The 27,968-nt window shown below is 40.1% G+C and overlaps 1 protein-coding gene across 1 annotated transcript in view; it reads left to right on the top strand.

Annotated features, from left to right (window-relative positions):
- SPATA5 (spermatogenesis associated 5) overlaps positions 1-27,968 on the top strand; it is a 189,108-nt gene that overhangs the window by 5,883 nt on the left and 155,257 nt on the right. The window contains 6 exon segments of the mRNA XM_054392228.1: positions 749-878; positions 1,515-1,571; positions 2,418-2,541; positions 2,862-3,117; positions 17,379-17,533; positions 22,956-23,165. Of these exon segments, the coding sequence (XP_054248203.1) occupies positions 749-878; positions 1,515-1,571; positions 2,418-2,541; positions 2,862-3,117; positions 17,379-17,533; positions 22,956-23,165 (932 nt within the window).

Below are 27,968 nucleotides of genomic sequence, written 5' to 3' on the forward strand. Positions count from 1 at the left end.
TGACGGGGTCACTCCTTTTGTCAAACATTTGTCTCTCCTTTTAGCTTTCTAATGTCTCACCTTCTCTTTTTGGCTTTGTGACCATTTAATTTGTCTTTGCTGGTCTGAAACTTGCTTTTTGTCTCGTTACTACTTTGTGGAGTTACCTGTAGCTTGTGTCCAGTTGTAACTACACAGTAGTATGTTGTTTTTCCGGTGTGCCTTGTTTTCTGTTCCTGAATGTTTCTGGCTATTTTGGCTCTTAACACTTAGTGTTAAGGAGGCAAATTAATCCTTTTGGTGTGTATTTTTCATGTTTCTGTAAGTACTCTTGAATTGAACCTCACAGTATTCCTGAAATTTTGGAGTGTTGAAGAGAAGTGATTTTCTGATGTGGGAAACTTGTAGTAATGGCATTGTTAGAACCATGAATAACTCAGTGCAGTCACTGGTAGATGTTAGGTACTCAGTCCAATAGCTTTTTGGAAGACTTCCCAAACAAACACCACAATGTGTAGGGAGAGTTAATATTAATCTGCTGAAACATACAATGATGTAAATAGTTGCTTTTTATTCGTACTTTAAAAAATGTAGATGTATATCAGATGTAAGAGGGCTCTTCCCACTGAAAGCCTACAACTCTATCACAATGAGGCATCTACTACTATTGCAGTGGGCGAGAACTGGGGCAGTGACATGTCCAAGTGCAGGCTGTTCATTTAGCATTATCACAAATCCCTTTCTTCTCTGTTTGTGTGCTTGTGTAAAGGAATCCCTCCTCCTAGAGGAGTGCTGTTGTATGGCCCTCCGGGTACTGGGAAGACTATGATTGCCAAAGCCATTGCAAACGAGGTTGGCGCTCATGTTACTGTTATTAATGGCCCTGAAATAATTAGCAAGTAAGTCCAACTAATTTATTTTCTTTAATTCTATAAATACACTAGGCCAAAATCTGTCCTGGCATTTATCCATTGCGGATAGATGTAAATGCAGAATTGGCTGTGGGCTGTCTGCCTGAGAGAGTTGAAACCAAATGGGAAAGGGTTCTCTCAAGCAGGGCTTATGTTTCCTCTTGTCATAAAAGAGGTTTATTGGATTTGGCCAAGAAATTGGTGTAAGGCATGGACTAAATTAACGAGGGGACTAAAACTGCATCTGCAGTTGCGTGTTAGTTCTGCAACAAGCACAGTGACTTGTTGAAGCATATTGAAATTAAGTTGACACTGCATAGATTAATGATTCCAGGGAACTTTTTTTCTTTGAAGACACAGATAAAATTATTTCTAACACAGAAGAGAGAAGCTTTTCCCTTTTGATATTGTTTTTCTAGTTAGAAATGGTTATATTCTTGCCTGTGTCCCATTTTGCCCTAATTTCTTATCCTTGTGGAAATAAAGATTATTGTGGGATTGCATAAACTTTGTGACTTTGAAAGGGGTGCACTATGGCTTTTTGGAACGTACCAGCAGTAATTTTCCAAGTTGCCTGGAAAAGCCCAAAAAATGTTTTTCATTAAAATATTTTAATTATTACAGGTTTTATGGGGAGTCTGAATCAAGGTTACGTCAGATATTTGCTGAAGCTTCCCTGCGGTATGTTCTTTTGGATCGCTTTATTCACCCTCACTTATTTGTGGTATTGGTTCCAGCATTAATGCTCTTAAAAGAAAAACATTTGCAAGAATCTTTGAATTGTATTTTTTTTCCTGCAGTGGTTTCTTTTAAAGGAAATAGGTTTGTTTATATAGAGCTTAGCTAGAAGGAAAGCAGTGAAATTCTAGCATGCCTATTAAATGCTTTTGGACACTACTCTTTTTAAGGGGCTGTTACTGACGGTGCCAAATCACTTGATCTGTATCATTAATGTATTGTGCACTTCTTTCAACAGATGGAAGCGCAAGCCAGAGTGGCACCTGGATCCAAATTTTTCTGTATAGCTTATCTTTGGAGACCATTGTAACACCAGGCTGAGACACTGGAAGCCAGCATTAAACCAGTGTTGGTGCTGGATATGTGTCTCTGGATTAGAGTGTCATTCTGCCCAATAATTTCTTAGATCTGGTTAAGGCAGACTTTAGATTTCCAGAGGACTGACGTTCATAATACATTAGCAAAAGACTGACCCATACTGTATTTGTAGAAGTGACAAATAAAACACTGTGCATTTATGATGAAGTTGGTTTATTTAGTGTTTTGGGAGGAGTCACAGAGAAGTAGATTGGTGGATAGTCCTGAAGGTATTACTTGTCTAATATATTACTTTATCTCATTGAGTAACAGCATGTTCAAGGTTGAATCTTTCAGTTGCCTTAAGGAATGAGGTGCTTGTTAACTTTTGCAGGAACTGGATGTTTTCCATAAGCAGCTTTGCACTTCTCTGCCTTAGTCTTTTAAATCTTCCTGAGCACCTTAACATTTTTGTTTCCCTTTTCTTGTCAGTCGTCCCTCCATTATATTTATAGATGAGTTGGATGCACTCTGCCCAAAGAGAGAAGGGGCTCAGAATGAGGTTGAGAAGAGAGTTGTTGCTTCATTGCTGACATTAATGGATGGCATTGGCTCAGTAAGTAGACTGTATTGAGACAGGTATGTGGTGACCAGCTGAACAAATACTGCTTCTATAATAAAGAGGGCATCTTGGAGTAAAGTTTCTCCTGTATTACCTCTGTGTGCATGCAGCCTATAGCATTGCTGATCTGCAGTTTGGGATAGGTTGGGTGGTATCCCCTGTAGGGGATATATTCTGAAAATGGTGCTTTGCTCCTTTAGAGCTGGCATGTCAGTGTGTGTAATAGCTGGGAAAAATAAGCAGGAAATATCTTTATAAGCTGTGTGACACTTAATTGTGTTTTTAAATTAACATTTTGCACCGTTTGCCTTTAGGAAGACAGTGAAGGGCAGCTCTTGGTACTTGGGGCGACGAATCGCCCCCACGCGCTGGACGCAGCGCTGCGCAGGCCTGGGCGTTTCGACAAAGAGATAGAAATCGGAATTCCCAATGCCCGAGACCGACTGGACATACTCCAAAAGCTCCTCAGGAAAGTTCCCCATTCGCTCACAGCAGCAGAGTTGGTGCAGCTGGCTGACAGTGCACATGGTTATGTGGGTGCAGATCTAGCAGCCTTGTGCAAGGAAGCAGGTGAGACTTATTTAGGATCTCACTTTATGTATAGGATCTCATTTTCTTTGTTTAAGAAAATACAAAAGTCTGTACTGATAGCTTTTAAACCAGTGAGATGGATTAATTTTTGTATCCAAAAAATTGACACAATTGACACATATTCCATACTCAAGCAAGGAATATGAGGAACACCAGTCTGCTTCTGAGGAGATCAGAAATACTCTGAGTATCAATAGATTTTAAAATGAAATGTTAAGATTAACACTAAGAAATCCCCTGCATGATTTCATAGAATCATATCATGGTTTGGGTTAGAAGGGACCTTAAAGGTCAGCTAGATTCAACCCCTACCATGGACAGGGACACCTTCCACTACATCAGGCCCTGAACACTTTCAGGGAGGGGGCATCTACAACTTCCCTGGGCAACCTGTTGCAGTGTCTCACCACCGTCGCTGAAAAGAATTCATTCCTAGAATCCATTCCAAATCTACCCTCTTCCATCTTATGTCTTCTTGCATGTCTAGCATATTAGCTAGCTAGCTGTTTCACAGTAAACCACTGGTCTAATGAGTTAACTGACATATCCTTAAGGCTGGACAGCTTGTCTTGCAGGTCTTTATTCCCAAGTTGTAGAGACTGTGGGCCTGAGTTGTATTTGCTGTGGCTCCCTTTTGTGTTTTGTGCCTGTGTTTTATTTGCCTGCAGATGAGGAGTTTGTGACAGGGTCTGTATGAGAGTGGGTTGTGCATGTCCCTAGCTGGGGGCTGTCCCTTGGCCTCTGGTACAGGCATAGCCCTGAAGAATTATCCATGCATCATGTGGGCAGGGTTCAGTATGTTCCAGGGAATACTTAACCACGAGCTGACTTCTGTTTTCATTGGATGAAATATTAGAAGTACACTCTACCAATTCGTACGTTTTGCTAGAGTGCATCTGTGTGGTTTAAGTGTTGGACTTTAAATCTACCCTTCATCAGCCTTTTAAAACAGAGTAGTCAAAATATGACTCTTCAGCTCTGCTTATGCCTATTTCCTCCCTTGTAGCTCACGAATATTTCTGCTGTATTCACTGTTTCCTTTGGCACGGGGACAGCTTCCTCTGGCAGTGGCAGAATGCATGGCTAATTCTTACATCAGCAATAACTATGAAGATGACAGAAGTTGTTATAGGGGTTATGGCACCTGGAACAGCAAGTTGCCAGTTTTTAAGGGATAATTCTCAAATACGATTTTGTGGACTTTACAGATCAAGAAGAAAAGAACCATGTATGGGAACAGACTATTCTATTGACAGTGCTCTTCTGTTGGCTTCAGTTGTGTTTTAAACTCTGTTTTAAGGTAGCAAACATTCTTTTAAAAAACTAATATATACAAACAACAAGAGAAGATAAACTCCCTTTTTGTTTTCCTTATTTTTTTTTTTTCTGGGGAAGACTGTCAGTCTGCCTATGTCACAGTCCTCACAGAGTTAAAAACTTATGCAATCTAAAGTTTTCAGTGGAAAGCGTTGTGGTTTCAATTCCAAACATGACCCAGCTATAGGCTTTACTTGTCCATGGGCACATGGATTCTGGGCACTGCATGATCCAGCTGCAAATAGGTGCCGTTTACCCACTTCAGGAGGGAATATTGTGCAAATTGAAGGTTGTGTGCTGCATTGATCCAAAACTTCTGCCATCTACCTGTGACTGACTACAGGACACGCTGTTGTCTGGAGGCTTTGCATACAAAGCCAGTGCTGGGGCTGATCTTTCCTGAAGTTTGAGTCCCTGCTGTTCAATTTCCTTGTCGTTTGTTAACTTGGAGTGACCTCTGCTGGGGAGAACACAGCCCAGCGCCCTTAACTCTTTGCAACCCATGTGTATTTTTCCTTTTCAGTGAGTTGCAGAAGCATTATTTGATCCAAGTATTACATAAACTGAATGTAAGTTGCTTGTGGCTAAGGAATGTTCTTAGTTGGATTCTTTTTTTGTGATTAAACTCCTGATACAGATTTTTATATTCAAATTTCAACAGGTTCTGAAGTATTACTGGAGTTAAACTTAAAAACTAGTGTTTATGAGTTAGTACTTCTCCTTAGCACAGCAAGGTTATTCCATATGGAAATTTTTCCAGTGTTTTGTCTTGTCTTGTTTGTTGTTCCAAGTAATAGGCTTCTATTGCTTTACTTGAGCTGTGCTCTGGGCCAAGACAGCTTGCTGTCCAGGAATGCTCTCTGATATTCAGCCCAAGTTTTCCTTGTTTAGTTTTATCCCATTTTATTCTATTTACATCCTTGTATAACACGTTCGCTCTCCCTCCTTAGTGTTTACACCCTTCAGATATCTCTAGGCTGTTCTCATGTCCCCTACCTCCTCATTCATTACTGAGCCAAACTGTAAATATTTAGCTCTTTTAATCTTTCCTCATAAATAAGTCCTTCCTGCCTTCTGAGAAATTCTGGTGACTTTCTCTGAACTCCCTCCAGTTTGTCAATAACCTTTTCGTAAAGCAGGGCTCAGAACTGAACATAATATTTTGTATGTATTACCACATAAATCATGACATAAACATGTAGTTTAAGACTGCTGGGGTGCAGTTCTAAATAATCAAGATGTTTGGCCTTCAGGTATATCTGAGCTATGAGTTTTTTCACAAATGTTAAGGTTTTGTACCATTTTCACATGTAATATATGTGTAAGTACAGGTGATATGGAAACTACTTCAGAAGCAGAAATTCTGCCCTCAGAAATCTGTGTTCAGTTTTTGATACAAGATTATTATCACTTGCTCATTGTATTGCAGTAATGGTCTTGGGGAGACTCTTGAGTCCTGGTTACCCTGTTTATATCTTTAGGTACTTCATTTGTGGTTGGAAAGCCTGAAAATTTACAAGCTAAATATGTTTATATTCTTCATGCAACATTTTGGGCATGTCCAAAGGACTCTTTCCTTACCTTTATATTTCAACTCTGTTCTTTTAATACGTGTATAACATTGTGTGTATACCACTTACATAAGTCAAGGGTATGCAGTAGTTAATGTAACATGGTAACTGCAGTAACTGTAGGGCTATGATAAGCAAACCTTTAACTTCTGCATCTCTAGTGAGGTTTCCTAAGATACTCCATTATAAAAGCTTTGCTGTTTGTCTCTATATCTTCTGAAGAACATGTGTTAATGGAAAGTGAATGACTATTGTAGAGTTAAATGTATTCTGTTTTCTTGGCAGAAGTTGTTTGTTCTCCAGTGCAAGAGTTGCTTAGTGGTGCTTCTGGACTCAGACAGGCCAGTTTTCTGCTCTGTTCAGCAGCACTGTGCATCTTCATGGAAGTCATGAAGAAGTTTTAGGAGCCTTTAGTGTTCAGCTTGTGTTGAATGCTTGCAGGCCCCTCTGTTTACGGTGCGTAAAAAAAATTGCAATCTTGTGTGTGCTGGAATGGGCAAGAAGAGGAAAGGCTGTCAAGAAATCTGGAGAACTGTGCAGTGTGTTCTGGACTTTTCTAAGCAGGGTATTATGACCAAACACCTTTTGAAGTATTTATACATAGATGGAAAAATTACTTAATTAAGAGGACTTTTATTTAATCTGAGTTTTTAAAATATTACTGTCTTTTGTTTATTTTTTTTCTTCTGATACCACCGTGTGTTCTACTGAACATCCAGTTCTAGCTTCTCCCAAAATAAAACCTCAACATTTCATGACTTTGTAGGGAAAATGCTAGCTATCATGAAAGTTACGGAAGTATGGAAAACCTGCAAGTACCTTGATGGGTGCTGGACCACATCCTGTGGACATCAGCTTGCAATGAGCACCTTGCGGTAGACTCTTGAGGACTTGAGCACCCTCTGAGGGATTCGCATATACAGAATTCTTGATAAGAAAGGGGCTCAGTTATGTGTGCAGATGAGAAAGACTGGGAGAGGTCTACTGCATCTTAAATTATTTAGTAGCCTACCTTTCAATGTGAACAGCTGCCTTCTGAATTGTTTTAACTCAAGCAGAGGCAGTGTCTAGCAGATAGATTCTTCCCGATCTTTGCATACAGTGTCAGTGTTTGAACACCAATGAGATCTTGTTGCTTCTGCTTGATTTAATTGGCCACACAGTCTTTTATTAATTGCCTAAAAAATGGCAATGATTTAAATTTAATAGCAGAGATAAGCACTGCACTTGTAGATTTTTTTTTTTTAAACAAATGAAATATTAATTATGTAGCAGGGACATGAATGGTATAAACTGTACTGAATGTTAGAAGATGCTTAGCAACAAAGGTTTCCAAATATAGCAATTTATTATAAACTAAGCCTTCTATGGCTCCCTGTAGCATTTGAAGAGGGTGAATATAAATATAGCTTGATTTCTTCAAGAAGTGGCTTCAATCATACTGTTTACAGAGAAAGGAAGTATTTGCTTTGTAACTCTTAGGATTTATCTTGAACATCCTTGTTCATTACACATAATTTCAGCGTGCTGATATAAAACACTTGGACTGTGATAAGATAGCATCACGAGGAGAGGAAGAACAAATGTCTTTGTTTAAATAGTGGCCTCTCTTGCAGTAACAGCTATTTGGTTCCAGTGAGGATGCTGCATTGCAACCACTGAAATTCTGAGACTTTTCTGAAAGAAGCACTGATTGCTTTTTGCATCACTAATTGGTAGTACAGTTAAAGGTGTCACCTTGTTTGGTCTTTGGGATTATGAAGTGTCATGTGTTAAGGGTTCACTGGCTTGAGTTGGCTGTTATGAAAAAGAAATTGCTACATCTTTGGTCAGCATGAATCAACATAACTCCTGAATCTGTGAAGCCTGCTGCATGGACATAGGATATGGTCTGTTGTCTTAAGCTCTTAAGGGTCTTGTTTGGGGATCTTACTGTCTGCAGTATTCATTTGGTCCTTTTATTACCCTTCCATTCTGGTGAATATTACAGCTGGGATGGAGTCTTTATGCAGTTTAATTGATAGCTGTATATTGATGTAGATTTTAGATCAGTAAAAGTATAAGTTACCTAGGGGGATACTGTACTTGGATTTTGTTGGAGCTGAGAAAATTCCTGCTGTATCTTTCAAGACCCAAAATAGAGTTTCTACAATCTACTTGCATTAAAAAGACAAACTAAAAGAAATAGGCAACTGACAGGCTAGATCCTGGTTTTTATGTTTTTCCCTGTAACTGATGGGGAATTAAATTCCCCTGAAACCCTGGACTGTCTCTTTGTTAGATCTGTGTGTTGTTTTATTTTTTTTTTCCCCAGCTTCTGCAGTATTGGTAGCCTGGCCACCTGCAGGAAATGTGAGCTGTTTGGGCTAATGTGATTAACAGTGAGTCTCTGTGCACCCCCAGTACTGGCCTCTGACTGCTCTTTCAATTAGACAAATGCCTTGTTCAATACATGGCTTCTCAGCCTTGTGTCTTAAATCTGGGCTCTTCATTTCAGCTGAAAGTCTTGATGAAACAAGCCAGTGTGAGGGCATCAAGAGGATCCTTTCTTTAAGCCATGAAGGTCCAATCCAAATCTTTCCTAACAGAATTTGGAGCTGAATTCTGCTGGGGACACACACACAAATGTAAATATTTCCCTGAGATTATAATCTTGAATGTAGGAACGTGATCTGAGACTGCTGAAAGTGTAAATTTTGATGAAAGCAGTTAAGGACCAAGGCAATGGGACTAATTGTTTTGCAGAGTGTTTTTAGGTTGTTTTTCAAATTAGCTGATTGCAGTTACGGATTTTAAAGGGAAAGCACTGCTTGACATGCTATAGTTATTTCATTCCCTTACAGAAATTTGTCAAAAATATGGGTATGTTTATGTGGTTGTTTAATTATTTTTTTTCTACAGCAGGGAGAAAGGTTGAAACTATGCTCTTGCAAATGGTCTGCTGTTGCATTCTCTAACTGAATACTGGTTCCCATGGGATGTTCAAAACGAGGTGGGAAAGGCCTCTTGCCTTTTATAAAAGGGTCATGTAGAAAAGGTAGGGAGTATTAATAACATGTGTAGCCAGATGGTCAATACCAAGAAATGTAAAACTGAGACATTGTGCAGAAATGGCAGAATACTACATTTTGAAATGCACTGGAGAGTCCAGACACGGTACAGAAGTAGAGCCACAAATCAATTTTTGGCCTGGAACAATTGAGTTTTCTGACACTTGTATTCCATTGTGCTAATTTATGGTTTAAGAAGACTAAGAAAATCCGATTCCCATCTCCAGCATCTGTGAATCTTAAGTTAGTGCTGTGTTCTGTAATCTCAAAGTTGGGCGCTTGATGCGGAAGCTGTTTTTAAACAAAACAATTGTCCTAAGTTGCCTCCTAACAGGTTATGAACAAATGTGTCCTCGCTTGCACACACAGCAGTGCAGTGTGGCTTTCCATGTGTTTTTTGGTTCTTTCTCTGAGCACTAACTCAGAATGATTGCTTTTGTGCAGAAGTGGCTACATCTGGATGCTGCTGAGCAGCCTGAAGAACATGGTTGAGGCTGGGCAGAGTGTGTTGACCTTATTCTTGCCTGTGGGATCCCTTGCCCTCTTTCCTTAGGATTTCTTTGCCTCAACATCTTGTGGGGCAAAGACAAAATCAGAACTGGATTTAGAATTGCTGCCGTAAACGTTTAAAACAGTTCAGTTCTTTTCCTAGAATACCACAAAGATTGTGTTATTTTAGCAGCACAGGGCTAGGTTCTCACCCTTTTACTTCTGTTTGCTGTCATTCTGATATGATTGCAAAATTTCTGAATCTTTTTATTTTTTAATGTTATTTTCCCCTGTGTCCTTGCATATGCTGAGTCCACAGGTGTTTCCTTAGTGGGACTATCTGTATCCAGTGGGAAAGACTCTTACTTTGCATCCCTCTCTAAAGAGATGCTGGTACAGGTTGCTTTTTGTAGTTATTTTTTCTTATAACTTATTTTCTTATAAAGCTGTTGGCCTTTTTTGGTTGGTTTTTTTTTTGGTTTGTAATTGTGCTTGATTTTTGGTTTTGTTTGGAGACTGTTGCACTTTCTGCAGTCAGGGCATGTGAACTTTTGGGTTTCATCATAACTAAGTGTGTTTCCATCTGAAACTGGCTTGCTTTTAATTGGATGATGGGTTTGCTGACTTCACCTACATAGTTCTGGGTTGAGTACTTGATACTCTGTTTAAAGCACATCCCATTCTGTCTGCTAGTATAAATATAAGCAGGAAATAGTATTTTCAAAAGAGCTGATCAATCTGTCATTACTATTTTAAGTTAACCTTAAGATACCTACCATGCTCTTAGCATCTTCAGCCCAAGTGGTGCAGAAGAAATGATATTTTTCACGTGTGGCAAGGCATGTAGAAACTTCAGCCTTTGAATGGGTTGGAGGGTCAGCCCCCAAACAAATTGTTTGGTTTGAAGGATGGGGGGATGCAGGATGTGCAGAGCATCAGTCCTCTGCGTGCAGATCCTGAAAATGGAGCATGATGTCATTTTGCTTAAGAATGGAATAAATACAGGGCAGATACTGCCTTAGACTGGGTCATTGGCTGAGCTATGGTGGGAACAGTTCTGTGTGGTCCATGTTTATTTTTCTAACCCTGGGAATCAACACAGTGTCAGTAACCCAGCTCTGAGTCACACTGACAGGGGAGATGTGCTGGTCACTATTCTGCTTACTGAGTTTTGTGTCCTGTAGGGGCTTCAGTTCCTAGATGCGAAGCTGGGTGAGAGCTGTGCCAGGCAGTGTTACTTCTGTAACACAGAAGAAATTCTCTGCTGTGTATAGCACCTTGGCATGAATGAAAATCATTTAACCAAGATTAAACTGATTATTGAAGATATTCTGCAGTTCATGATCTTTTAAATTACCCTCTAGGTTTGTTTTGTTTTGTTTTGTTTTTTTTTTCTGCAATGATCTGAACTCCTTGCTCCCCTTTGTTAACTTTTAAAGGTTTTGCAGGTGTAAGGACTGAAGAAAACTTCCTGACCTTTAATCTCTGAGAACTCTTGGTAATGCAACCTGCTGTACAGAGTCGTTCATCTTAGCTGGCATTTTGCTAACTGCAAGGTATTCTGCAGACTTCCACACTTCCTTCTTCCTCTGCTGTCCTGTCTCCTAATTTCCCACCTCCTACCAGCTGAAGTAGGATAACCAAGGTTGCTGACCGGTGCCCAAGGAGCACTAGCCACTCCCTGTGACTTCTTGTCATTCTGCCCTTTGCTGTTCTAGTCCTTACTTTCCTTCTAACACAGGTAAGACTAACCATAGTTAGGTACATTTATGTATAAGGGCAGGCTAGAAACAGGCAGTCTGGAATTCCCTTATTTCCCTCTGTTGTCACTGTCTTAGGATAAATGATGTGTGTACCTGACCTGTGAATGAAGTGTTTCCTGTAAGAAAGTAGTTTTGAAAATACAGTTCCTCCTTCCTTCCTTCCTTTTGCTCTCTGGTTGTACCTCTCAGCAACTTTTAGTCAGCTCCATAGATATGTTCCAGCAAAGGCTGGGGCTCCTCACGGAGGTCTATAAATTGTGTGCTCATAATCCCTACGGTAGATTAGTGCTCAGGTTAGCAGAGTGAATTTGCAGTGTTATGGTTACAAGGGATTTAAGGGCATTATCCTTCCTGTGCAAACAATATATGAAAGTCTTTGGGGATTTTTCCCATATAGCTCTGGCAGCAAAAGGCAGACTGCAGAATATGGTTTCAAGAGCAAAAGTAGGAGTTTCTGCTTCATGAATTGTTTTCTAAAGAGGCGTGCATTGAATATAGATTAAATAAAAAAGAACTAAGTTCTTTTTGTATATATGTATGTATAGGAGTGTGGTCCATGGGTTTTTATTTTTTTTTTTTATTACTTGGTAAGTTTGTTGGTGTTTGGCTCTATACATACATACATGGGGGGGGTGGGGGGTGGGGGGAAGACAAACCCAAGTCAGCTAAACAAACAAAAAAACCCAAACCATGTCAAAGCCACCTCTGAATTGAGGAAGATTCTTAGGGTGCAAATAGAAGAACACACTGGATTTTTCAGCTTTTATCAATGGTCATTTCTATCCTCAGGTGAGGGGAAAATTTGCTAGTAGTCCACAGACATCAGATGCTTGCATGGTGCTGTCGTTCCATTATCTGGGGATTAAAGAGAAGAAGAGCCTGTGCCTAGACACATCAGTGCTGTCCCACAGTGTTCTTGGCAGCTGCTGCTGTTCTTGCTTAGTGCTGTCTGACTGTGATGGGTAGGAGAGCTGGTTTGCTGGGTCAGCACAGGATGGAAAGTTGACTTGAGAGGGTGAGGATGTGTTTATGGGACATTCTCAATGGAGCAGTGGCTCTTCCCAGATGATGGTGAGGCTTAGGTCTGCTAGGCAGCCAGGCTTTCTCTGTGCTACTGTATATTTGTGCAAACAACATACATATCCATGTCCTCTGTTTGGTGTTTTTCCATGGATTTGGCTATCCAATATCTTGATGTGAAGTGTGGGGTTATGATATATTCAAGAATACATGTGATCTGTAGTATATGATACCTGAATATCTGTGAAAGTTTTCCCAATATAGTTTTGGGGTTGTTGTCATTGAGTGCAGAAAGCCATGCTGATTAAAAATTGCCAGATATAAAGCAGAAAAGCTCCTTACCTCAAAAATATTGAACACTGGAATAACCTCTGTTATATCCATTGCCTGTGAAGTCAGGTATGCACCTCTTAGAGTTTCTCAAGTTCAAAACTGATTTTAAGTTATGTGAAATGCTTTTTCTGTGCATAAAACTGTTAAGTTTTGAAGTATAGTATGTAAAGAATCTAGGAATAGAGGAAGATGCTCCATCAAGAGCCATTAGGAAGCTGAAATCTTTCCACATTATGTTGAACATTCCAATTCCAGCCGTGTATCCTGTTGGATCTGACAGCTGTCAGAAGGGAGAAGTGGTGTGTGTCTTCTGGGTTTGCCATAATAATTTGAGGAAAATGCCAGATTAGTGGGAAAAGAAGAACCATTTCCTTCTATAAACAGTCTTACAGAAAGATTACAATTTCTTTGAAGCTACTTACAAATTCTGGTGTTAGGATTCTGAATGAGTAAGTCCAGACAAGGTGGATTTGCAGAAAAAAGCAGCTGATGGGCAGTGAAAGATGCATGATTAACAACTCCATTTTGTTCAGTTTGTTTCCTCAAGTGCTGTGTATATTCTGATTTTGACATCTAAGGTATATATGTTCCTCATTTTGAGTGCATGTTTTGTGTTATTAACAGCAGTGTATAATTACAGAGTCTGACAAATACAGCAGTGTCATAGAGTCTATTTTTAGACTCAGACATTTGTGATTATGATCAAATAAGCCAACACTTAGCCAAGCTATGAGCAAGACAATCTTAGAGGGAAACAATGCTGTCGATCTCAAGCATAGCCTGGTACCAAAGAAGGATCATCTGTACCAGGACAGGGCGTTCTGCTGGGGTTTTTTCCCTTCTGTCCACTTAGTTTCCTCTGTTCTGGACAGACAGGATGAGTTGGTGAGGTAGAGCACACAGTTGCTGGGCTGGAACAAATTGTTTACTTTCCATTGTTTGTAATCGTGCATGACTTACTATGCTTGTGTCTTTTTGTTTTTTTCTTTTCACTGGGATTTTCCATTTCTAATCTGCTGAGAATCAGTGTTGTTAACTATGTCAAGGCTGCCTTCTGAATTGAGTTTCTACTCTGCACAGGGCAGTCCTAGGACCCAGTCATGGATCCCTTTAGCAATAGCCCATCCCTTTAAAAACAGCCAATGCCCATGCAAGCAGTCCCACTGCCCATAACTCTGTGTCCTTCTTCCCTTCTTGTTGGAATAAAACAGCAGAAACCTACTTGCTCGCTTCTGAGTGCCTGAGCAATTGATACTCATCCCAAAAAATGAAGTACCATCAGCAAAGGAGGAAGCAGAGCTGAAGCAAATGCTGTGCTCAGCTTGTTCACAGCAATGACATACACTCCAAACATTCCATTGTGAAAGAGGCCCAGCAGCGAAGCTGAGGTGCTCAATGTTTTCTGAGGTGCTCAATGTTTTCTGAGGTGCCATGTCTGAATCTTCAGTTTATCTGCGTTATAACTTCTGTGGTCATAAACTTGGGTTTGCTGCAGTGTTTCACATTCTCTACCTCTGTGCTGCTTCTAGCAGCATATTTTGCACCCTGCCTTGCATTTCCCTACATTAAATACATCTTGTCTTGAGACAAGGATGTGTTTTTCTGCCTCCGGCAAGTCACTGGCTGTATCCTTCTCCTGTTAATAGGACTTTCCCCCTCCTCTGGTTAGAGGTCAATCTGAAGTACAGGAAAGAATGATTACGATAACAGGAGGAAACAGGAAGAATCATGCTTTCTTTTTCAATCTGTTTTTTATTATTGTTTTAATGTAAAACATTGTTTCAATTAAATGGTGACCCGAGCAGCGGCGTGTGCGTGCACAAGTTGAAATGAATCCTGGCTTTGTTTGGAAAGCTGTGACCTCCTGATTCCTGTTCTGGATCAAGGCTGCTGCATTTCTAACCTGCTGCTGAGGATTAAATTCCACTTGTACTCCTAGTAGCACCAGTAGTAACGATCCTTAAGAGCCATATTCTCCTTGCACACTTTGATGTGCTGTTCTCTCTGGTTTTTAAATGAACTTGTTTGTTTTTAGTAATTCCTCATGTCATGAAATAACCACAACATGATTACAGGGGAGCAAACTGGTACCTGATGGAGCAGAGATGTATAGAAATGAAGGCCAGAGATTTGTTTTCTGTATGACTTAACTTCGTGCCATGTTATTTATTCTTTCTTTCTTTCTTTTTTTTTTTTTTTAATGAGACTGCTGTGTGTGAATTGCCTTCTACCAAAAAGAAAATGCATGGCTCAATCCCAGTACTTGCTCCCACCCCTCAATGGTGGGATCTGCAATGACACTAGAATAAGATGTCGACTTTATTTGCTTGGCTGTAAATATTTAAACCTCAGGGGTGAATCTATATCATCTTACTGAAGAGTTTTTCTGCTTAAAATGAACTGTTTCAGAGGAAGGAAGGAATTGGGGAGGAATAACATGAAGATTGTCTGGGTTGTTAAAATAAGTCAGTGATATTTTATACTTGTCCTCTGGTGATTAGATTTTCATTTTTCTTCTTGGCCTCATGAAATGTTTTTATTTATATATCTTATTAGTTCTGGGTGTTCTGTGCAAGGGGAAACCTGAATTACAAACTTTTTTTTTTTCATTATTGTGTTAAGAGCTGGGTATTGAATGCAGGTGCTCAGACCCTGCTGTAATTGGCAGTTTATAGAAAGACACCAGCTGTACTGCTTCACAGGGGAGATATTGGATCTCTTCACACATTGTATATATTGTAGGAAATGCAGAATTCCTGCCATTGTCAGAAACTTGCACGTCCATATCTACCAGTGCAGAAAAGAGACAACAGTCTGCTGGCAGTTAAAACCATGTCTATTTTCAGAAAGGGCTTATCCTTTTTATTGTCCTTTCATGTGGCACTAATTGATGTTTTGTTTGGTTAAATATAGAAAACGTGTAATATATTTGTCTTTTTATGGCCACGCAAGTCAAACTGGTGTCATACTACACCCCTCATGTTTTTGGTAGCACATGACAACAGATACTACATCTCTGCATGTGTGGTACTTGTGCACCTGCATAAAATCATTCAGGTTGGAAAAGACCCTTGAGATAGTCAGGCCCAACCATTAACCCTACTCTACCAAACCATATTGCTAAGAGCCACATCTAAATGACCTTTATCACATCCAGGGATGGTGATTCCACCACCTCCCTGGGCAGCTTGTTCCAATGCTTGACTACTCTCTCTTCAGCCATTCCTCATTCTCTGGGCCCTTCACCAGCTTAGTTGCTTTTCTTTGCACCTGCTTCAGCACCTCAATGTCTTTCCTGTATTGAGGTGCTGAAAACTGAACACAGTACTCAAGTTGTGGCCTCACCAATGCTGAATGTAGGGGCACAATCACTTCTTTACTGCTGTTTGTCACACTATTGCTGAGACAAGCCACAATGCCATTGGTTTTCTTTGCCACCTGTATAAGACTATACTGTAATAATACACAATGTGATCAATTTTACAGTTTCACAGAAGCAATAGAATTCTAAATTAGACGTTAAAAGCCATAATTATGTAGTGGGAAAACCATGTTGCTTCTGGGCATTTTGTGGCTCATCTCACTGGGGAATACCTGGGAGCTGCAGATGGTACTGCTCAGTCCTGCCTGAGGAGTATTGATATATTTATGTGTGGGTGGGTTGGACTTTTGTGGCTTTTGAAGGCTTGAATTATAGCAGGAAGCTAGGAATTAGTATTGAAATTTATAGGTATTGTGTGTGAGTGATTTGTCCAAACAAAGGAGAAGGTGAAAGCTATGCCTGTGTTTGAAAAGTGTGATTGCTGAAGGGCATCAGAATCACAGAATGGTAGGAATTGGAGAGGACCTTCAGAGATCATCCAGTCCAACCCCCTCTCCTTAGGGCAGGCTTCACAGGAACACATCCAGGCAGGTTTTGAAAGTCTTCAGAGGAGACTCCACAAGCTCTCTGGGCATCCTGTTCTGGTGTTCTGTCACCCTCACCATAAAGTGCCTCCTCATGTTGAGGTGGAACATCCTGTGTCCTAGCTTGTACCTATTGTTCCTTGTCCTGTCACTGGGTACCACCTAAAGGAGACCATCCTCTTCATCCTGACACCCGCTCCTCGGGTATTTATAGATGTTGATAAGATCCCCTTTCAGCCTTCTCTTCTCCAGACTAAACAGCCCTGGGGCTATTGAGTGGTGTAGGGAAAGTTTGTTGTGTATAAAGATATCAAGATAGGCTTCCAATGAAAGGAAATCTCATCAGTTTGGTTTTGAGAGCTGCTTGGAAGTCACAGTCCCAGTAATAGAGGAATGGACAGGCTTGCAGATAGCTTATGGAGCTAATTTAACATTTGCCTAGAATATTATCCCTCTTCCTCTGTGGTTTAGAAATGTGTTTGGATCATCGTATGGACTTTAGGAGGTTCTTCCCTGTTAACTTCATCTCCAGGAACACATCAGCAAAGCTGTTTTGTTCTGTCTTTTGGGCCAGATGTAGTTTGTATGCTGTTTCTGGTCATTAAATCCCCTTTTCCTCTCTCTCTCATCAGAAATGTCTTGCACGTTCTTTGACCTATTAAAGGCCCAGCGTTGAGACGTTATTTTGAACATTGTTTCCTTTCCAGTGCTGTTGTGTGTTTGTGTTGTACCCTTGATGTTTGTAAGAACCAGGAGGAAGTCTACATGTTTTATGTTTTTATTTTTAATAGGTTTGTACGCATTGCGGAGAGCACTGGGGAAAAGACCTAACCTAGCAGACAACGATGTGGCTGGGTCAGTGATGATTGCTTTCAATGACTTCCTGCAGGGGATGAATGATGTCAGGCCCAGTGCCATGAGGGAGGTGGCAGTTGATGTGCCAAAAGTAAGTTATTTTTTTGCTGGCAACGTTGTTAGAGCCACGTTAAGAGTTGCAGTTGGGTGTTGAAATGCTTTACCAAAAGAGAGGAAGTTTCCCAAGTGGAAGCCTCGAGCTACCAGTATATGTTGTGCAGACTTTTTTGTTTGCATATTTAAGTATAATTTTGAAGACCCAAGTACAGAAACGTAAGTTTCTAATCCTTTAGGAAAAGTTGGTATTACAGGTTGGTCTGTTTTATATTCTGAGTGGGTAAGTGGAATAAAAGTGGAATAAAATAGAAGGAAAATCTAATCCGTTAGGAGAAGTTGATAGTGCAGGTTGGTCTGTTGTTTTATATTCTGAGTGGGTAAGTGGAATAAAAGTGGAATAAAATAGAAGGAAAATCTAATCCTTTAGGAGAAGTTGATAGTGCAGGTTGGTCTGTTGTTTTATATCCTGAGTGGGTAAATAGAATAAAAATGGAAGAAAAATCCTCAGGATCTGCTCTAAGCAGACAACAGCCATGAGAGCTGGAGCCTTATAGCAGCCTCAAACTTAAGCAGAAGCCAACTATTAGCATTTGTAAGCAAAGGTATTGAAACAAAGCTGTGTAGGGATTGATTGCTGGGCTTTAGGTAACGCTGTGGACTCATTGTGCATGCAGTTTATGCAGCTGTGACCTGAATGTGTTCAGTGACATTACATGGTTTTAACTGGGGGCAAAATTAGATGCTGTATGTAGGTTGTCACTGCCAAGCGATTATCCCTCAGGGGCTGTTGTTATATGAACATTACATTATATTTTGTGGTGGTGCCAGGTTCAACTTGACCCCACTCATTGCCCTCTCAGTTACATGTTATAGTGGTTCGGTAGCAGACACAATATAAATTGGGCTGGGGATCTGATTTGGTTTAATGAGACTCTGATATGGATTATGAAGATTCAGCAAAATGAAAATACTGTATTTAATCTTGCAAAGCCTTAACTCTGTGAGCAGTTGTGCTGGTGTTTCTCAGCAGCTCCCCTAGCTCTAGAAGAAAACATTTATGTCTCATTACATGAAGATGAGTCGTCTGGGAATTAGATTGCACAACTGCAGACCCTTATTCCCAAACTGTAGGAATGGGAAATAAAATCTGCCAACCGGATGCTGCACGCAGCCAGCTCGGATGTCACACTTGGCTTGTTAAGAGTCCACGCTGTGCAGTGCACTGCTGGGTGGAAATGCCTGGGCTGGCCCCAGGCAGCTTTTCCGGGACGTGCTGTGGTGGCATCAATATCCGCACTGCTGCTGAGAACCAGTCACTAATACTCTGGTTGCTTATTGTGCTACTGGCTCGTGGGCTCACGTCACTGTGCTGTGCCTTTCAGACATACCAACTGCTTTGGAGTCAGATGCAGTGCTACTAGACAGTGCACAACAAGGACAGATAGAAGCAAAGTCTTGAGGTACTGCAGGAAATCTCTTCTGGACCCAGGTTAACCTACTAATGTAGTCCATTAAACCATCCAAAACACAAACTTTTGGTTTTGTTTTTCCTGGTCAATGAATCTTTGTTCAGTCCTTGATTAATCTCCAGATACTTCCTGTCTGTAAGGATAGGCTTTTCTTCCCCTGCTGTCCTTGCTCCAGAAGTCATCAAGCTAATTGTATGGGTAAATTTGTTAGAAAACCAGGGGTTACATTCCTCAATGTTTTGAAGTCTGACCATAACACTGTCATCTAAAAATCCTTGCTGAAAATAACTTCAAACATTTAGTAAATCAGCTATGAGACTTCTTTTTTCCTCCAAAGAGAAGACAGAAGTCTGAGCTACATTAATAATATCCAGTTTTTTTGCTGGTTATTGTAAATGTATCACTCACTTTCCATCCACACCAGGGTGGCTGCCACTTTTGGGCTATGCAGTTAGTTTCAAATAAAACCGTTGAAGTACATGCTAAATGGAACTGAGACTTGTGTGGTTTTTAACTTGTTTGGGTTTTTTTTCAGATTTTTTTTTTTAATGTTTCATTGCTTTGCAATAGCCATGTGTCAATTGAATGAAAAGAGTTTAAAAAAACTCCTAAATAAAGCCAAAAGTAAATGAATTTTATTGAAGGGCTCCTTTCATTATAGCTTTGACACCTTGATGTTTTTGAAGCTGGTATCACCTCTGACACTGAATGAAAATGTCTTGTTATGAAATGCAAATTGTTTCATCAAGACAGAGCTTCTTCTCTGAAATCTGCAGAGCTTTGGGTAGGCTGTACAGAAAAGTTTTCAAATCAGTCTTAGTTTTTTAGATCCTGGAATTGAGCACTGATTGCTTGGCTGTTTAGAAGGCTGCTAGGCTAACTTGCTCACTTGCAGTGTGTTGCATTTAAAACCTGGACAAACCTCTTGTTATGTATATACGTGGGGTAACAACTAAAGAATAAGGAGATATATTAGAATTGACTTGAGTGGCTTCAAGTAGGTCACTTCTTGGTGTCTGAAGATATCTGATAACCTTCATGGAATGCTTTGCAGTCTGCTTCTGAAGAGTGCTCCATGACAAGCTAGTTATTAGCAGGGGTTGGCACTGACTACTTAGGGCTCTCAATTTTTTTAAACTTAAAAAAAAGAAGTATTCAAAGCATTCAGAATTTCTGGTGGGAGAAACAGCCAACACGAGGTGAGTTTGGGGCAGTAGACAGAAAGTGAGGTGGTGCTGGAGACAAAGGTGCCACCATGTGCTTTTTTTTTTTTTTTTTTTTTTTTTGGTGTTCCCCTTTTTCTTTTGTCCTTCCAATTGTGCCCAGATTGCTGTATGTGTGTTAGCTGTGACCAAGGCAAATATAAAATACTTGCTGTCTGCTGCCACGTAGCATCTTATTTTCCATTTTTACAGAACCTTTCTTGAACTTAGCTATGTGTTACCACCGCTTTAGCAGGATGCTTTTTCTGCAGCAGGGATTTAGGAGAGAAAGGATGCACATTATAAATCAGGAAATTAATACTTTGGTTCTTTGGAGACTTGCACTATAGTTGTTGTTCCTCCCTGTCCTGTGGGCCTTTCTGAAATTTTTGTGGACTGCTATAGTTCATGCTTGTCTGTTTCATTCCCTTTACTGTAATTTAACACTTAGATTTTGTCTTTGCAGCCAAAAGGTTCTGTGTGAGACATCCTTTCCACATCTGCTTTATTTCTTTATTGCTGCTGCTTAACAACCTCTGGGGAATTGCTGCTCTGCATCCTATTCTCAGCTCTGTTGACCTGAGGAGAGCTAAAGATTAGGGTAGTAATGAAATCTTGGTGTCTTAGAGACTGTGGAGCACTGTCTCTGTATGTGTAAATTCAGCCCCAAGGCTAGTCTTCAAAATAATTTCCACAGTGAGAGAGCATCACACTTCATTGCCTGTGTTACAAGACCTTTCCTCTGGGTTGGTGCGCAGGTACAAGAGGTGTAGCTGGCTGTCCACAAACTGGAGTTTGTGTTAATTGCAGCCAGGAGGTTGCTGAGGATTCATGTGCAAAACCAATCCACCTAGTTCTTCCAAGCTAAGCTGAATCTAGAAAAATTCTTACTTCAGAGTGGGTTTTCTTGTTGTTGTATCGTGGGATTTTTACCCCAACTTATCTCTACCCTATTGAAATGAGGGGTGTGGGGGGGAAGTTTTGTTTAGGACAAGACTGGAGTGTGAAGATAGTGTTTCATTAGCTGTTTTTCTTTTAATACTATTGCTGCTTGAATTCCACATATTATAGAAATTCTGAGTAAGTGAATTTGTGATTGGTTAACTATTTTAAACTCATAAGCTCCCATTTAGTAGCCTTGTTTGTATGTCCTAACCTAGTTATTTCCTTTATTTTTTTCTTCCTGATTTTAAATGTAAAATGAAAAATAATTTGAATTATGCCTCAGAAGACTTGTCCCCTTGCTCTAAGAGCCTTCTCAGTAGGTTGTGGTGATCAGCTCTTTTCCAGGCTTACAAAGTAATTTAAGAACCAGAAGTGGTTGGTTACTAAGAAAAAGAAAGAAGGTTGTTTGGTAGTTTTTGGTTTTTTTCTTTTTTTTTTTTTTTCCTTAAAGTTCCTGTCACATATTCCTGGTGTGAGGGAGATGATGTTCTGCAGGCAGCAGATCGACAGCTCCTCACCTTCCAGTTAGCTTTTAAACTCAGAATATTTTTGAGGGGTTGGCCCTTGCATCTTGGGCTCTGCTGTTTGCTCTTTCCTGTCTTTGTAATTTTCTTCTGGGTCAAAGTCTGACAATCGAGAAATTTTATTTGTTTTGCAGTTTGCTTGGACTTAAACAAAAGTGCTTGCCCCATTATAAATACTCTTTTTCTTCCACTGTGGTTGTAGACTGAATTGCCTCTGTCAGGGTCTTTTTACTTATAGTTTCCACTCTGTGCACCAACATCTCGATTATAGCAACCAGGTCAAGCCAGGAATGACACCAGTCTTTAAGTCAAGATGCATTGCCTGTCAGGAATACTCTGGTTGCCTTTCAGGGGTAGCTGACTTACCAGAGCTGAAGGGTGATTTATGTCTAGTAAATTTTTGGAAGAGTGTTTTGAGTCAGAAGATCATTTGATTTAGGTGCATCTTGACATGTTTAATATTTGAAGTGGACAGGAATGGATGGTGACAGGACAAAGAACAAGCTAGGGGATATGGGAAAAAGTCTCAGACTTGTTGACAGCGAAGTGGGGAGAAATGTGGCAGGTTTTAGATCCATCTGCTGTTTTGGGTAGGGTGTATTAGTTCTGTCCCAATGTGCACCTGATGAGCCTGTCTTGTGACATCAGCAGAGCAAATGTAGCTGCAGTTGGGTTTCGGTGTTGCTTTGTTCTGTGTGATTTTTCTTTCCTGGAGGTACTTATCTCTTGGGAGAATTGTTTGTTCTCAAGTTGGTAGTAAAATCTCCAGTGCCTGAGTCCCATAAGGGAGTGATAGTGCTGGCAAGTGGAGAACCCCCCCTAAAATTTTGACCCTCAGACCTATTCAGCTTTAGCAGGATAGCACAGCTAGCATCAAGGCCTTACTCTGCAGCTATGAGTAAAACCAGCTTGAGCTCATACAGTCCTTCCTGTCAGGGAAGACATATAAGTAATTTATGAATTCATCATCAGCATCACATTAAAAAACAAGGAAACTGAGTTGTAACTTTGCTGGTCATCCCATAAAGTGTTGCTGCTTGTCGTTTTGTTGTTCTTCTGTGTTTTGTTATTAATGTTTGAAGTAGATGCAAAATATTTTACCCATATCTTCCAACATAAAGCAAATCTAATCTCCTTGTACTTTGTGTGACTTTATTAATAATTGATTCATATTTAAAGAAAGCTTTTTGAAGTGACTTTTTAGAATCAGCTACATTAGATTACCAGTGTAAATTCTACAAAGCATTTTGGTTCAGTTTTCATATTTTGTAGTTCTGTTCCATTGTGTGAATTCAGCAAAATGGTCTGCTTTGCAGGTATCTTGGTCAGACATAGGAGGACTAGAAGATGTCAAGCTGAAATTGAAGCAGGCAGTTGAATGGCCTCTCAAACATCCTGACTCCTTCATCCGAATGGGGATCCAGCCTCCAAAAGGTGTGCTGCTTTACGGACCTCCTGGGTGCTCAAAAACAATGATAGCCAAAGCTTTGGCTCATGAAAGTGGTCTCAACTTCTTGGCAGTGAAGGTAGGTCATGTAGGCTTACACTTTAACTCCTGCATAACGATTGATTACCAATTTCCAGTGCTAGCATACAGTGGCTGTTAGTGTTTCTGATTGTGTTACATGCTACAGCAAACATCTTGTAAATATCAAGTGAGGTTTGTGTTCTCTTATGGAAAGGCCTAGTGCTTTCTTGAAGGCTTCAAAAAAATATTTTATCACAGCATAGAAATGATACATTGGGTAAGCTGTGTAGTGACACCTTAGTTATTGATATGATTTAAAATATTTTTTTTAAGAAACAATTTTAAAGCAGTATAAATGATAATGGATAGCTCTTCTTACTGTAATAAATACTTGCCTGGAAATATTATCATCTCATCTTTTGCATTCCTTTTCACTCAGGAAAGTCACTTTCTTTTTCTTACTGTTCATGTTTCATTACAGGCTTTTCTTGCCCTATTTGTCTTTCTTTTCCATGGGAAATATTAGAAAGTTTGAAAAATCAGGTGTATCTGTGTACTCTTGGATAAGTGGAATATTCTCTCAGTGTTAAACACTTTAAGTATAGAAGAATGTTGGATTTCATTGCCTGTGAATCAGTGTAACTGACTACTGTGGGTTATATGGAAAATGCATGAGTGGAAGTTTATTTAGTAACAACACTGAGCTTCAACACATAGGGAGAAAAAAAAAAGATAGCAGAGTGATCCCACATGGAGTAGTCATGCAGCTGTGTCAGAATGCTAATGAAGAGCAAGAAAAAACATTTAAGTATTTTAAAAGTATCTCCTCTCAGCAGTGAGATCACGTACCCTTGTCAGTTGACCATCTCTTCACTCACAAAGCCTTCTGTGTTGTTGGTTTCTACACTGCTTCCTCCTCTGCCTCTCCTTTCAGACACTCTGTAGCTATGCATCCTGTCCTCTCTGAGAGCAGAGGCTGTGGCACTGATCCTGCAGCCAGCAGCCCTTCACTGCCTGTACTGCCAGGTATTGCAGACAGGTCCCTGGGTCACAGTCACATCAACAAGAGCAGCCTTGGAAACCTCAGCCCTTAGGAAACACTACCCTTACTGCCTCTTCCTTAAAGACAAAGTCATCCTTTGTACTCCAGAGTTATTGGTAAATAAAGTAACCTTTCCCTCCTTCACTGCTTCACTACTTTGTCTTGCCCAAAGCACTGACTGATGCTTGAGAGGCTGGAGAGAAATGGTATCAGTCTGAAAGAAAACTCGGTTAAAATTGCTCAAGATTGCTGTTCCGTATTCACCATTCATAGCTACGTCAGGCATTTTTAGTGTTGCATTTAATTATCCAAAGGAAAAAGATGGCTCATGTTGAGTAGGAGGCATCCAAAGGTGCACTGATATGAAATGCTGTTCTGCAGTAAGACACCATCTCTTCATGGTGGAGTTGTGACAGGGCAAACCCCCTCCCATTGACAAGCCATAGCCTAAGCGGCTGGCCTGGGGAAGCAGCCTTTTATTCCTTGTTGGTTTAATTCACTTGGCCTGGAATTGGTTGAATATTCAATGTACAGATGTCTCAGGAAGCACATCTCTGGAGTATGGCCAGCCTCGGATATGCTGATTCCAGGAAGGGAACATAGCCCACTTTCTCTAACTTCACATTTGCTTCCTGGACAGAAAAAGCAACATCCATCATATACTAAATGTGTTAAACATCATTTGTCTGTAGCCCTTCTTAAAGCACAACAGGCATGAATTAATTGCCACTGCATGTGTTCATGTAGTCTGTCCAAAGGAGATGAATATGTGGGCTTTTTGGGTTTTGAGGTGGTTTTTTTGAGTGAGGGGATTTTTCTTTTCTTGCCTTTAGTTCTGCTAATTTTCCTGTTCTCTCTGTTATGTCTCAAATATCTGTCCCTGGAACTGATATCAGGCTTTTTGAAAGGGAAGTGTGTTTCTTGATAATTTATTTTTCAGGCTTGCATTTTCTTTCCAGTCTCTCCTGCCCCAAATAAGTAATTTTGATGAAAAGTGTCTGCTGTGCAGTCTGGGATATGTGTACTCTTTCAGGATAGCTTGGGTGTCTCAGGTTTTTGGGTCGTTCTTGAGAACTGACTGCAGACAGAAGGCATAGCTCATGCTATGGGAGCCTGCTGGATTTTGTCTCTCCCCATGTCTGAAACCTGAGAGGCAATCAAACACTTACTTGGTCCAGTGATTTTTGGAAGGTGGGCCGATGATGTCTGCGTGCTGCATTTAAGAGACATGGGCACAGCAAGCCCAACTCTCAAAATGCTAAATGTTCTCTACTTGTCTAAGCCTGGTGGTCCTGCGTGGGTGCAACAGGTATCACTCGTGCCCCAGCCTTGCCCTGGGAAGGCTTTGCACTGTTTTCCAGATGTGCCTATGCAATTCTGTGCAGTTTGGACAGCTGACTGTTAATTGAGATATTTCAGCTGCATTCTATTTAAGCTGTTAAAATGGGCCATTTCCATGTGACTTGGCCATGGCTGGTGGTCATCATACTGTGCGAGGCATGGTCAAAACAACACAGCCTCCAGCCGATGCCTGGCTGGCCTCTAATAAGGTTTGGAAGATGGGCAAATCTAGGTGTAATTTCTGGGCAGTGGAGCTGAAGAAAATAACATGATATCAGATGTTTGACGTTGCTTCCTGTTCTCTCCTGAAGTCTATTGTGAGGTTTGAATGGTTGGTGTCACAATGAATGTGGCCCTTTTGTAAACATGCTCTTTGATATTTGGCCAGAACTTTTTATAGCTGTATTTTCGCCAAGATTGGTGACCTTTCGCATTTCCAGAAGAAAGCAGTTGGTTGGTTTGTTCTACAAAGCAATCCTGCATATGATTCCTAAGGGGAACAGTTTATTTTTATGCCTTCTCTTGACTTTCTTTGTCTCTAATACAATATATCTGCTAAATTTACTGGGGAGGCAGCTGTCAACTCATTTCCAGGGGATGGTTCTTTCCGCTCCCTCCCTCAACCCCTTTTTCTAAAAACTCTTGAGGTTTTTCAAGGTTTTTAGTGGTCATCTTGATTATTCCCCCCTGCCAAACCTCTGTTACAAAAAGACAGCTGAATTATTCTCGACTTCTTGGAGAGTTTTTGGTGTTTTGTGGATACAAGCAAGCGTAAGACTGTGTGAAGGAATCAATTGGAGTAATTTTTCATTCTTCAGGATTGAACATCAGCCTTGACTTATAAATGTTTTCTTACCTAGTTCAATTCCTATTTCAGTTGGCCTTCTATGCACCTTTGTATGTCTTTATGCTCCTTTTGTGCTTGCTCCAAAGATGGTAGTTTTCTTCTGGAGTGTATTTTATGCATTTCTTTTACTAAAAAGAAAAAGTATGCAGATATTGGACCTATCAATATTAATAGGGTAGGGGATATAATTTTCAGCTTCTGCCAGGCTGCTGACATCTCTCCGTTATATACAACTGGCTCAGTGACATTTTTTGCTGTAGATGTCATCTAGCTTTCTGAAATTGAACATGCAGAAAATGAAACCCTTTGTCACTGTGATATTTCTGTGGGATTTTTTTCTCCTCTTACGACTGTTTGGGGTGGGTATCTCTGGACTGTTTTGACAGATCCTGCACTTAAAGTCAGCTTTCAGTGGCATTTCTTTTTGAGATATATGTTGAAAAGATCACTAAGGTTTTGTGGTGATATTACCAGAGTGTTTTTAGAGAAAAAAAATGTGTATCTTTTTGTATGGCATAGCTAATTATAGCTACATTTGGCTTGCATCTTAGTTTATTTAGATTTGTTATGACTGCCCTCTTGGATTATTATTTTTTAAATTTTTAGTTTGAGTAAATCCTGATTATTATTTTTTAAAATGTTATTTTTAGTAAATGATTTATCGTTGTGTTGTGCTGAGAATCTAATGAATATTACTTTTATTCATGGATATTCTGTTGCTTTTCTGGGAAGCAACTTGCAGAGAAGCCCTGTGGATTTTTTTTTTATTCTCTTTCATTGTGACATGTAGGTAATTAATGTTAGTACCAAATAAGAAAACCACTCTGTTTTTTTTTTTTCCTTAACTTATTTCAGAATGAGCACAGAAGTTTGCTCTGGTATTTTCAGGCTGGGAAGTGCCATCATGGTCCCTATCCAGATCTGCTCCATCACCAAGTTCCAACGCTTTCCTTAGCTGACAGTCCCATAAGGGCCACAGGGATTAAAAAATCCTTTTGCCCCATGAAGTAAGCCCAGAATGCTGCATACAGAGGGGCTCTATGTTACTGATGATATCCTGCATTCTGTTACCTGTATTACTTACTCAGCCTGCTAAAACCAGAGGGAGACTTTCTGCCAATTTCAGAAGGCTTTTGCTCAGGATTGTATCAACATGAGACTTTGAGTTTTGTTTTCTGTCCAATAAGATTACCTGAGTTTACACAATAAACAGCACAAAAAAAAAAAAAAAGTAACTTCTATATGCTTGTAATGGTTTTGGAAGCATAATTTTTCCTCTTGCTGCTTAGAGCTTTTTAATATTTGCTTGTTTAAAAGCAAGACTAAGGCAAAAAACTCACTTAGAGGCAGAAGTCAGTTTAAGTTTTCAGAAAATTTAGACCTCCAAAAATTAAACCTCTTGGAATTCACCAAAGTGAGACAGACTAGTTGTTGCAATACTTACAACCCCCCCTCCAAACAACCCAAAGTCATCCTTGACAGTAAAGCTTAGGGATGTTAACACTGAGCAAACCAAGGGTACAGATTGTGCCATACTGCTCTATAATATTACTTGCATTGGAGCTCCAACTATGATGGGTGGGGAAAGAAAAAAGGTTAGCCAATTTTCCTGACATTTTATTTGCTGTTGC

This window comes from Indicator indicator, chromosome 25 (assembly GCF_027791375.1).
Source record: "Indicator indicator isolate 239-I01 chromosome 25, UM_Iind_1.1, whole genome shotgun sequence".
Lineage (NCBI taxonomy): Eukaryota > Metazoa > Chordata > Aves > Piciformes > Indicatoridae > Indicator > Indicator indicator.